Source organism: Acomys minous (genome assembly GCF_964271855.1).
Source record: "Acomys minous genome assembly, chromosome: 9".
In the NCBI taxonomy this organism is placed as follows: Eukaryota; Metazoa; Chordata; class Mammalia; order Rodentia; family Muridae; genus Acomys; species Acomys minous.
This window is the reverse complement of record NC_140490.1, coordinates 16,614,867-16,628,125: the sequence shown is the minus strand read 5'-3', so window position 1 is coordinate 16,628,125 and position 13,259 is coordinate 16,614,867. Positions and strand designations below refer to the sequence as shown.

Here is a 13,259-nt window from a genome sequence, read left to right as displayed (position 1 = left end):
ACTAGGCATCTGCACCATGGTTCCTTGCATGGACCTCCTAAGCTCCTGCTGCTAGCATGTTCTCATAGAGGCTGGTATCAGGATGACCGTTTGGTGGCCAGGGCAACTTAAAGGGACCTTTAAGTTGTGGATCAAGATTGTGATCTGATGTCACATTTAGTTAGCAATGAAGGTTGCAGTTGGGTGTGGAAGGCATAGTTATAATTATGTTCTCTGGTGGCATCAGCTTGTTGTATGGTAGGTCACCCCCCCACATACACACATACTTTCTCTCTGTTCTCCCAAATGCTCCTAGCTCTCAAGCAGAGGCACATAATTTCCACATCTGGCCCACCATGTGCACTATTTGAGTAGCTGACATCACTCATTCCAGACAATTTTCAGGAACATGCTGTCCTCCTCTGCCCACTCTTGGGCCAGAACAACATTTGGTCTTGGGTACCAGGCAGAGTTCCAGCCCATAAGACTTCAGCGCTTGTGTCGATCCACCCTCCTACCAGAGAAGGAGTTTGAGCAGCCATACTCAATGTAGTACAAACATACAACATACTAGACTGTTAATGCCACCTTCTGGTACCATCTCTTCAAGAAGCTAGCTTTTGCCCAGAGCAACTGTTCTCATCTGGCTTGAATGGCAATCTTACTGTCTTAATTTTCTAGTCCTTTGTTGTGCAGGCTAGCCCCATGGTCATTGTTTGAGGGATAGTGAGTCAGGGTAATCTGGATTGCATTCCACATCCCTTCCTTGGGAAAGCCTAGGCTTTTGTAAAGTCTAGTTTTCTTACCTGAGAGGGCTGGTACCACTCTTTCCCCAGTGGCTTGCACCAAATTGACACAAACATGGTGACTACTACTAACTCTGAGAAGAAAAAGAAAAGAAAGTTTATCCAGGCTTTATTCAATACTCTACAAAATCCAGGCCATGTGCTTTTTTGGCATCTTGGGGAGACAATGCAGTAGTCAGTGGGCCAGCCTTTCTTCCTTTACTACGTGCCTTGTTGGGCTACATTGTACTCGGCTGAATAACACTGTGACTATGGCAGAGTGTGTGTTAGAGCAAGGCATGGTACACTATGCCGGCCAGGAAAGTTTCTGTTTGGTGTTCAACCTGAAACTTGCACAGTCCTTCCCTTGGGGCTGAAATATGAGCCCAGTGACATCCCCTAGTGATGACATCATATTTCCAATGAGGTGCTGTGAGATGTCCACATAGTTTGCATGCATTGGATTCCTGTTTGAGTTATGTAGCCCTTGGAATGCCTATGATGATTAATTTTATTTGCCAACTTGACCCAATTTAGAATCAGCTGGGAGATTATTGAAGGACCTCTCTGCCTGTGCCCATGATAGAGCTTCCGGGGGTGGGGGTGGGGCTTTCTGAGGGGAAAGATGGCATGAGTGTGCACAGCACCATCCCAGGGACTGAGGCTCTGGGAGCCAAGGCGCGCTAAGCACAGTCACCTTCCAACCCCCCCACCCCCACTTCCTGGCTCACTTTGGCATGGGCCCTGCCCCTGCCGCCCCCACATTGTTTCTGCCACAACTAGAAAAGCAATGGATACAATGTCCCATCTTATTGATTGGATGCTATTCCATCTGACATCATAACGGCCCCACGAGAGAGCTAGCAAGGGCTTGTCACCCATCTTACCGACTGAGGGGCAGAGGCCCGTGGAAATTAATGGCTTATCCAGAATCACTTCTGCACCTTCAGTCTCATCTGCTACCCCACTTTCCAACATCTGTTCACTGAGTCAAGTTTCTGCCAGTTCTGGAGCTGTGGTTCGGAGCCCTGGTAGAGCAGAGGCTTCAGGCAGGAACCATGGTACCTCTGACAAGAGACTCACACCACATGTGCTGCCTCCTGCCTCTCCCATGCTGGAGCCAGAAACAGCCCCATTTAACAACAAGCTCGCCACAAACAGCATGTCTCGCTGATTGCACTGCCCTCTAATTTAAAGGGAGTTTCCAGGACTGTTTTTTTTTTCCCCTCATCTTTTTGGTTTGACTGCCAGCAACAACACCCGCCTCCTATGTCAGAGACAAACCAGCACCCTGTTCTGATTCAAGATGCAGCATAACTTTTCTTGTAAGTTAATCATAAGGTGGGTTTTCTTAGTTGAAAGGTCTTCCCAGGCTTGGGGCTGATGGGAAATGGCATTCGGAGAGAAAAGCATGGACCGCACGTCACTGTGATGACTCACTGTGTACTTGAAGTCTTGTTGAACTATGAATTAGAACTAAATTTAGCGGGACACAGGAAAATGGTGATGACAAGAGAGATCTTTTTCAGCTTTCTGAACCCCCTGGGCATAGTGGCATATGTCCAAAGAAACAATGTTCCAGAAATTTCCACTGTGTATGAAGGAGCTAAAGGGTTAAGTCCATTTGAAAAGAAGAGAATGTGGAAACATTTAATTCTCCAGTGCTGGGGAGTTCAGAGGCAAAAAGGAAAGGTTATCAAAGGTTTTCAGGAGAAAGGGAAGACAACTGTACATTTAATATAAGTCCAAGATTAAAGGGAATTGGGAAAAATATTTGCAATAAATGTGTTAGCTTGGCGGAAGAGACAGACACAGACCATGACCATCTTCTGTGACAACCAAAAACATGCAACAAAAGAGGGCCATATGTTTCTTCTTTAACTGATGAAATTAGTGACAAGGACAGTGACATGGGTACAGTTCTTCACTAACAGGACAGCCATAAAGTGGTAATAACTTGTTGACAATTGCTTTGACAACAGGTATGAAGATAGCCTTGAAGACGGTCCTTTGAAATTCTAGTTTCAGGTTCAAACTTAAAAAGGAAAGTTTAAGAATGGGATGTGTTCCAGGCTCTTCCCCACCTTTTCCTCTAACTGACCTAATGTCTCTGGTTTTATGTTGAGGTCTTTAATCCACTTGGACTTGAGTTTTGTGCATGGTGACAAATATGGTTCTAATTGCATTTTTCTACATGTAGACATCCAGTTAGACCAGCACCATTTGTTGAAGATGCTATTGTTTTTCCATTGAATAGATTTGGCTTCTTTGTCAAAAATCAAGTGGCCAAATGTGTATGGATTCATTTCTGGGTCTTCGATTTGATTCCATTAATCCACCAGCCTATTGCTGTGCCAGTACCATGCTGTTTTAATTACTGTTGCTCTATAGTACAGCTTGAGATCGGGTATGGAGATTCCTCTGGAGGATCTTTTATCGTATAGGAATTGTTTTTGCTATCCTGGGTTTTTTGTTTTTCCATATGAAGTGGAGAATTGATCTTTCAATGTCTTCAAAATATTTTGTAGGTATTTTGATAGGGATTGCATTGAATCTGTAAATTGCTTTTGGTAAGATGGCCATTTTTACTATGTTAATTCTCCTGATCCACGAACAAGGGAGATCCCTCCATCTTCTGATGTCATCTTCAGTCTCTTTCTTCAGAGATTTAAAAATTTTTTTTTCAAACAAGTCCTTCACTTGCTTGGTTAGAGTTACTCCTAGATATTTTATATTGTTCGTGGCTATTGTGAAGGGCGTAGTTTTCCAAATTTCTTCCTCTGCGTGTTTGTCATTTGTATATAGGAAGGCTACTGACTTTTTTTTTGAGTTAGTTTTGTATCCAGCCAATTTGCTGAAGGTGTTTATCAGCTGCAGGAGTTCTCTGGTGGAATTTTGGGGGGTCATTTATATACACTATCATATCATCTGCAAATAGGGATAATTTTACTTCCTTCCTTTCCATTTGGATCCCCTTAATCTCCTTTTGATATCTTATTGCTCTGGCTAGAACTTCAAGAACTATATTGAAGAGATATGGAGAAAGTGGACAGCCTTGCCTGGTTCCCGATTTTAGAGAAATTTCCTTGAGTATCGCTCCATTTAATTTGGTGTTGGCTATTGGTTTGCTGTATATAGCCTTTATTATGTTTAGGTATGTGCCTTGTATGCCCAATCTCTGCAGAACTTTAAATATGAATGGGTGTTGGATTTTGTCAAATGCTTTTTCTGCATATAAGGATATGATCATGTGTTTTTTTTCTTTCAGTTTTTTGTCTATTTGTTTTTTTGTTTTGTTTTGTTTTTTTGTTTTGTTTTGTTTTGTTTTTCAAGACAGGGTGTCTCTGTGTAGCTTTGCCTGTCCTGGACTCACTTTATAGATCAGGCTGGCTTGGAACTCACAGAGATCCACCTGCCTCTGCCTCCCAAGTGCTGGGATCAAAGGCATGGGTCCTGATGAATTGCTTTGGTGGGTGGAGTTGGTAATGGAGAAAGCTAGGCCTGTGTAGAGCATGGGAGCATTGGGAGAACTCACTATCCCTTCCCAAGTCTTCTGTGAACCTAAAACTGCTCTAAAAATAGTCAGGGTTATTTTTTGTTGTTGGTTTGTTATCTTTTTTTTTTTTTTTTTTAGAGGAAAAATAGTTGTGGAAAAATTTACCAAATTCATGTTTTGGTCATGACAGGCCTATTTCCTTTCATTTCCATGCCTTTAATTACCATTTTAATCCATGAACCTGACTGATTTTATTTGAAAAGAAAAAAAAAATAAACATGTCAAGAGTTTAAAAGGCTTCAGAACCAAGCTGTTTGTGTGTTTGTCAGTTTAAGCCATCCCTTGTTTGCTCTTGGTGGTCAGAGTTTTGTAAACTCACATTCCTTTTAGCTATTTGTGAGTTTACACAGTGGGCCCTGCACTCTACAGCTACGACCACTTAGCTTTTTCATTTCCAAAGTAAATAAGCTGTCCTTGGGGAATCTTAGTTGAAACACTTGGACTTTTTCCCACACTGTGTGAGTCTTCACTTATTTGTTTCTAAATATTTAGGGCTATCATTGGGATAGACTGTAACTACATATATATATTTACTTGTGCATAATTGTAAATGTGTCCAGCAGTAATGCTCTGCCCTGACTCCAATCTGTGTAGTTTTCCCAGAATCCCTAGCGTCATGATCCTTGACTATTTCTAAAGTGTCTTTACACATAGGTAAGCTCGTTCTAGCTTTATATTTTGTCTCTCCTATTTTTATATGAAGTGTGAGATTTTTCACGGTAGACTTTTCTCTTCGTGATTCATCTAGCACCTGGGATTCCCTCTTAACAATGTATCAGTACGTGGGCCACCACTTTATTCCTGTTTCCAGCCACAATAGACCCAGTGTAACAGTAAACATGCATCACTTAACCGTTGTTGGTGTCTCTTGGGCACATTTCTTGTTTCTTTGTTTTGGTTTTGGTTTGGTTTTTTGAGACAGGGTTTCTTTGTGTAGCCTTGGCTGTCCTAGACTCACTTTGTAGAACAGGCTGGCCTCAAAGTCACAGTGATCCACCTGCCTTTGCCTCCCGAGTGCTGGGATTAAAGACATGAACCACTATACCTGGCAAGGCCCATTTTTTTAATAATGCCTTAGTCTTATGTGTGCATCACTTCGTGCACACACAGTGATGTGCATGCAAGGAATTTTCAGGAGTGGGACTGCCGTGTCAATGAGTGCAAGACACTGTCATTTTGGTAGATGTTGCCAAGTTTTTTCCCATCGAGGGAGGTCTGCACTCGGAGATGCTCTGCATGTTTGTCAAGAGTGTTTAAAATTCAACTGTTGCCATCTGGCATGAGGGGAAATGAAGTGGCCGCTCTCTTTACCTTTTCATGATGAGTTTAGCATGTTTGCACATGGGGAGCTCTCCTTGGGGGGTGCTAATTACCCCTCTACCGACCGTTCATTCTGATGATTGAGTTATTGATTATGGTCTTCCACACTCCAGAGATGATCGAAGTCCTGGGGAGACAGACTCTCTTGGGAACCATATCTAGCAAGTTTCACCCTGTGCCTGGGAACCAAAGATTCTACAGGGAGCTTCCTGGTAGGGCCAATAGGAAAGTTTCAAAACAAGGCTGAATGGCCATTCAGAGAAGCCTATGGACCTCCACACATGCAGAGAATGTCAGAACACAGGAAGTGATGACTACCCTTTCACTGTCAACTTGAGGGGATTCAGAATCAACCAAGAGACAGGCCTCTGACATGTCTGTGCGGGCCTCTCTAGAGAGATTTACCTGAGATGGAACTTCATCCTAAATGTAGTGGCATCATCCTTCAAGCTAACACCTTGGGCTGAATGAATAGAGAATGCAAGCTGAGCATCAGCATCCGTCTCTCTCTGCTTCCTGACTATGGATGTCATGTGACCAGCTGCCTCATCCTGATGCTGCCATGACTTCCCTGCCACAATGCACTAGGGCCTCAAACTCTGAGCCAAAAGGAACCCTTTCTCCCTTGTATTGCTTTCATCAGCTGAGAGATAAGTGACTGATGTAAGGGCCAAGAATAGCTAGGCTTACATGCTCACTGCTTATTAACAGGATAGAGCCATGGGCCTGGGCTTTCTTTAATACAAGGCTTGTCATCCATATCACATTGCTTTATTAGGGATAGCACACAGAGAGAAACATATACTGGAGGGCACCCCCTATCCCCCAGGATCAGCTGAATGGAAGCATGGCACTTCTCAGCTTACACTCATTTGCCTGTCCTAAAGAGGAAGGCACCTCTGAAGCAAGCCCGTTGTACCTATCGTGGACCCTGAAGACTGCCAGGTGCAGCTCAGCTCTCCTGCATCCCTTCCTATTTGGCTGAGAGGCACTTGGTTTTGGGATTGTGGAACACAAAGACATGGACAAAGAACATTAAATCTAGGAGAGCTAGCTCAAGTGTGTGTGCATTTTTGGTGACATCCTTAGTAGCCAATCATACCATTAGTAGCCAGGTTGGACTGAACCCAGTTAATATAGGCACAAGCTGTCAGTTCATACATCCCTAAATAATGTGAGGAAGCTGGTCCTTGGTTCCTACAGGGAATTTGAACTTCAAGCCGCACATCATAAGTCTCAGACTAGCTCACCTCATCATCTTTATCTTGGCCAAGGGAGAGTGGCCAATCTGCTGGCATCTCTGGAGACAATGTAGACCACACCCCATCTCTCTATGAACACTTGCATAGGGGGTCTTCAAAAGCTTCTGGAATCCCCTGGTTCTTTTCCCATTCTGGCTTGAATAGACTGGCTTCATCTGGGCCTTTTTCTTCTACAGCTCAGGGGAGACTGTCACCAGTGTGACCAGCCTGGCCCCACTGCAGCCACAGAAGGGCAAGAGGCAGAAGGAGAAACCAGATGTTCCACCTGCAGTCCCTGCCAAAGGTAAGAATTTGCCCCATGGTTTTCTAAATGGAAGGCACTGTGATTGATGCAGGGCTGGACCAGGAGTCAAATGTGGGCTCAGGGCAGAGGAATAGATCAATGGAGGCTTTATCATTCAGTGTGATGGTGGTGCAGTCCCACGAAGATTCTAGACATAAGAAACTGGGATGAGGTGGGAAACAGATGCCGATGGCATCAAAGTAATTTAACATGCATAGGAAAGTCCATACCGAATTTACTGTGGACTTTAACTGGTGATATGAGGCTGGCAATGCCTGCATGATTCTTAAAAGGAAAGGTGTGTTAACATCTCTGACTTTTTAAAGATGTATGCAGCACATTTCAGACTTATTCTGCTGATAAAATACACAATCTGTGATAGGTTATTCTGTGATTGCTGTTTTTATTTAGAGCAACAGGAATGAGCAAGACATGGGTTTCATAGAGGAAAAAAAAGGGCATGAATCTTAGCAGGATCAAGACTGTCTACAGATAGACCCTACTGAGATAGATAGGCTGGCCTACTTAGATGCTCATTCCTCGACAAATTTGAAATACAGAGATGTGAGAAAAGCTTTAATGGACAAGATGCATTTTAGCCCTCATCTGGGTCCTACTGTCTCTCACCAAGCCCCATGGAAGAAGCCGATTGAGGCACAGCTGAAAGTCAGGAAGGAAGGTTGGGTGGTGCAAGACCTTCAGAGGAAAAGAGCAGAGGCAAACTGCCCTCGGCTGGAGCTCACGCCTCTATATTGTGTCAGTCGCTGCAGAGCAGATATTGACCTAGTTCCAAAAGATGCAAATTGGACCTGGGGAACTGAGCCTCGGAACTGGGTTCAACTCTAAGTTCAGGTCAAGTCAGTCAAGATTAGTTATGACGCTGGAAGGAGAGCTCAGTTTGCTACTGTTCAACTGAGCCAGTGAGCCTCTCTTTGATGAACTCACAGGGTTTGGTGAGGGTCAGCCATTGCTCCTGGGGCTAAGTGGAGAGCAGGGTCTCCAGGGAAACTTGGAGACTCAACCTTGAGCAAGGGCGTCTGGTTATCTTCCACAGCCTTGGTTTCTGTGCAGGGAGCAATGGAACTACCTGGAGAACTAATGGAGGCAGTGACATGTCTAAAGATGAGGATCGGTAGTTATCTTCCAGTTAGTGGTACCCAAGGACACCTCCTCCAGAAGCTTGAGCTCTTTTGAGGGGACAAGAAAGCTCTGCCAGTCAGTACACAGGGTGTCTGTGATGCCCACAGAAGGTGGGCATTAAGAGGCCTTGGAGGAATTTCAAGCTAAAACTTGGTATCTTTCCACAGCTCCAATAGTTACCACTTTCCACAAACCAAAGCTGCTGAAACCACAGAGGAAAGTCGCCCTGGTGAGTAACCATTCTCAGCTGTTGTGATCCCTCTAACACAAGAAATAGTGCAAGGGCCAAACAGTACACACACAGGCTCTAAAGACGTTAACAATTCTGTTACCTCTGTTCCCAAAGGCATCTTCTCTTCTCCGATCGGATTTTGAGTCCGTTTTTTCCCCCACCTTCATTTCTCAGAGTGACCTTTCAAGAAAATCCAAATGGAATTATCTTTCACTATACATATTACCTTTCAAAAACAAGAGCAAACACATCATAATCAGAAGGATATAAGACAGAAGGTGGACCTGCTTACCTCTGAAGACGTTACTGAGGATCTTTCCAGAAAAAAAAGGGGCAAATTTTTTTTTATTTTGAAGTAATTTTAGATTTATAGAAGTCATTTTTGAGGCATCAGTAGCTTTATATGTCCTTTACCCTTTCCTGTTAACATCTGACGTAGCTGGAGTGTTTGCTCAAGGTGGTACCTTCAGTGTGACATCCATACAGCACGGTTGTCCACTTTGGATACAGGCACCCCACATTTGATGTCTGAAACCGTAGGTTGTATTAAACCCTACAAATTCGTACTCCATTTTCTTCACATGGAATCCTGATAGTATTTACGTCCTGAATTAGACACAGGAAAGTAACAATGGTCAATCTACCATGGAACAATTACAACATGCTGCAATAAGATTTATTTAAAACAGTCATTTTAAAATGCATTACTTATTTAATTCTGAAACTTTCCTTTTAAGATTTCAAATGGATGGAGCACAGGAAAATAAAAACAAGACTTATTTCAACAAGCATTTCAACTAAAGATTTCTTTATCTATGTTTTTATTTTATTTTAGTGCATGGGTGTTTTGCCTGTTTATCTGTCTGTCCACCACACGTATGCGGTGACCAAGGAGGGAGTCAGATCTTTTGGAGCTAGAGTTACAGATGGTTGTCAGAGTTTGGGGACTTGTACCCGGGCCCTCTGGAAGAGCAACCAGTGCTCTTAACTGTTGAGCTGTCTCTCCAGTCATAAGGCTTCTTTATTGATGTAAAAATTACAGGAAAAATATATTCTATATGAATATGAGAAGATGTAAAGTAAACCATAAAAGAAAATAAGGTATTCATAAAAGGTCAGTATTGGAAGCACTTCTCACAGAATGTAGAGCAATGTGGTTACACATATCTCAAATGATGCTGGTTTGATGAAATTGATCATTCTCCCCTTTTCATTTTATTTATTTTATTTTATGTATATGAGTGTTTTGCCGCTCCCCCCCCCCCTCTCTCTCTGTGTTGCTTATAGAGATAAGAAGGAGCCTCAGATCCCCTGGAACTGGAGTGGTAGATGATTTTGAGCCGCCATGTGATGTTGCAAACAGAAACTGGGTTCTCTGCAAGGGTGACAGGTGCTCTTAATCTCTGAACCATCTCTTCAGCCCCAGTGAGAGATATCTTAATAAAAAATAATTCTTTAATTGCAAAATTATCTCTTGATCATTTAGGATGTAAAGAATTCAAAAGTTTCATACCAAGGTCTCGTAGCATCAAGTTAATTTTGATACCAGTTTTCACCACTAACAGATCACAGGAAAAAAAACAAAACAAAACAAAGAACAGCTGATGTCAACCAGGCCTTTATGTAACCAATATCTTAGAGTCAAAATTACCAGGCCTTTTATCTGCAGAGTTGGATAAATATTAAAATTTATTGCCCCATTGACCTCAGTCTCAATTGATCGATATTTATTTCTCAGATCAATAAGTCTTGATGGTAGCTGAAACTTTAAGTCAATAGCTACTTGTTGACTCACACAGGCCTTAATGGGTAATTTAGATAATAACTTGGACATGGGTGTGTATGTGCCCCCCCCTCTCTCTCTCTCTCTTTCTGTGTGTGTGTGTGTGTGTGTGTGTGTGTGTGTGTGTGTGTGTGTGTCCCTATTAGTTTGGTGTTTAAATATATTGTTGTTCAGTTTGCTATGCTCTGTAAAATGGTGCATCCTGGCTATACTACTCTCCAACCCTTCTTCCTAGAAACTCATCTACCATCTCCTTTGAGAAGAAGGGACAAGGCTGGCCTAAGAACCTTCACTCATTTATCTATCACCTACTGTATACCAGCTTCTCTACTAAGTGTCCTATGGTTCCTGTCATTTGTCTCCACTGAACTGTCAGGCAGGCGACACACATGAATCTTAATGTTTGCAACACTCAGGCATTAGGAGGTTGGAATATTTTTTAATGTTTCTAAGACGACATGACAGTTTCTGAGAAATGCACTATTTAGAGATTAAGAGTGGCTGGAAAGTTTTTGTTACTTTTGTTAATGTCGAGGAAACAAAGGAAAAAAGCTATAGAGAGACACTTTATAGTCAAGGTATCAAAACTGTACTTCCCACCCATTGCTTAAACAATACCAGACGCAGCAATCTGTTTCCAAATTTGGCTAACTAGGCAGTGATGCCCTGAGCCCACTAGGTCATGCTGGCCATCGGACAATGCAGTCTCTCTTGAGTCTTTATGCTGCTATCAGCAGTCTTTTGTCTTCTGGAGAGTGAGAGAACACACTCAGAAAAGTAAAGGTTTGGCCTGGAAACAGAAACCTAGCACCCCTAGGGTCTCCAGACTCGTCACCAGCATTACAGATTCAAAACAAAATGAAACAAAACAAACAAGAAAACGAAAACTCTAGGCGCTCAGAGCATTCTAGAAACAGATGCACCTGTTTGTTTGTTTGTTTTTTGTAAATTGAGTCACAGACTAGAAAACTCTGCACCGCCGCCCCCCATCCCCACCCCCAGTACCTTCTTCCTGGTCAAGCACCCTCGTGTCATTGCCTTGCAAGTCTGTGGAAATAGTACCCACACTTCCAGGAAAAATCATAACTGCTTCTTTGTTTCAGGATAATCAGAGAGTTCCCGAAGTATGTCTGACTTTTTTTTTTCCTCATTATTGATTTAGAGGCTGAGTGGGGTGGAAGCAATCAAGTTTAAAGGGGGAAAAAAAAGGACCAGGAAGGAGATGAAGTTTTCAGCACCCCCAAATTAATGAGATAGAAAGTAAGAATCATTCTAAGGCTAAAATGGATTTCCGCTGTGCCCCAGTCAGCATCTGGCCCTCCTCTACATCAGCCCACGAGACCTTCCTCTCTATAATTAAGCCCCCTGTGCCAGGGTGGCCGAAGGGTCAGGGCACTGTCCAAAGAGAAAATGAGTTCTTGTGAGCAAGAGGCTCAAGACAGAAAACTCAGGAATGCCGTGGCTTAATTACCACAAGTTTCCCGGTGGGTCTCGTGGAGCCTGTCTTAATCCCTCCGATGCAGCCACAGCATTGCTGCCTGGGGGCTTCCCCAAAACTGCTCCAACCCTGTCATTTCCCTGACTAGAATATTCCAATGGCTCCCCCTTGCCTCTGGCATGAAACATGGCTTCCTGTGAGTGGGAAGGCTCAGGACCATCATCATCTGTCACTGCTTCCTAGGCCCCACCCCACCCCCACCCCTAGGAACACTGAGACCCCATGTGGTCCTGGCTCTCTCACCAGGGCCTTCTGCCCAGTGGCATCTGTGGCTGCTCTCCTTGTCCTCCCACAGAGCGACTGTTTGCTCCCCACAAGGCTTGTCCTTGAGGCTACCCCTGGTCCTAACTCCTACTCCTCCACAAATCTGGGGTCCACCCACGGTTTTAATTTTGGATCTTGTTGAATATGTTTGGCTGGTTTGTGCGCATGCACACATGTGAGCTGAGGGGATACTGTATATGTTCTGGACACTAAATACATATTATACAGGTAATTTGGCAGTTAGTTTTACCCATTCCAAAGTCTTTGGTAAACTTCTTCCTTTTATGGAAACCCAAAGATCAGAATGTTCAGTAGTGAGAAAAGAAGTCATTCATTCTAAAAGAAGTCCTCTTCCCTCTGCCTGGTTGAAAGCCACGGAGTGACCAGCCAGGGCCCAGGCCCATGTGGCTGGTCCATGCTTACCTAGCCCGTTCCTCCAGCCCTGTTTCCACCATCCAGAGCACATTGCCAAGGCCAAAAAAGATGTTTCCTCTGATCAGTAGTATAAAAGGGCTCTGAGGCCCATTGGGCACCAGTGATAGAATTCTGAGAGGATTTTAATAATATTCCAGATTCCAACAAAATTATTTCCAGAGGACACGCTTTTCAGGTTTCTTGAAGGATGTTTATAATAAGCCGGAGAATTTCTCTTGTTGTCGTTAATGTGCTAGAACTGGTTTCAGCTAAATTTTACATGAAAAGGATATATTAACCTGCATAAAATATGTTCATAATCTCAATTTAAAATTAAAAAGAAGGAAAAAACCCACAACCACATGTACAATATATTGCCCCAAGTAAAAGCCTTGGGAAAAAAACAAAAACTTTGCTTGTACCACGCTAGTACCATTTTTACAGAGATAAAAATTCTATGCCCCCCTTGGTGCACATGCACATCCCATAATTGTCACGGGGAGTTATGTATGCTGACTGGAGGGAGAATCGATGCTGAAGCTTTGAAAAGGATGAGAGCGGGGAAAACAGAAGTCATTTGGTTTCATGGGCCTCTCCTCCGGAGAGAGCAGGCGCTGGGGCTTCCAGAAACCGGAAGTGATCAAGACCAAGTGGAAATGAGAGCATCCTGTGCTTAGGGAGTCTGTTCACGGGGACAAGGGGCTGTCTTTCGTTTCCACGCTAGAGCATTCAGTTACACAGCA

General features: G+C 43.4%; 1 protein-coding gene across 1 annotated transcript in view; it reads left to right on the top strand.

Annotated features, from left to right (window-relative positions):
- The window catches only part of VSTM4 (V-set and transmembrane domain containing 4), a 78,552-nt gene that overhangs the window by 51,044 nt on the left and 14,249 nt on the right, over positions 1–13,259 (top strand). Inside the window, exons 6-7 of the mRNA XM_084794475.1 lie at positions 7,079–7,185; positions 8,493–8,554. Coding sequence (XP_084650601.1) covers positions 7,079–7,185; positions 8,493–8,554 — 169 coding nt within the window. The remainder of the gene's footprint in view (positions 1–7,078; positions 7,186–8,492; positions 8,555–13,259) is intronic.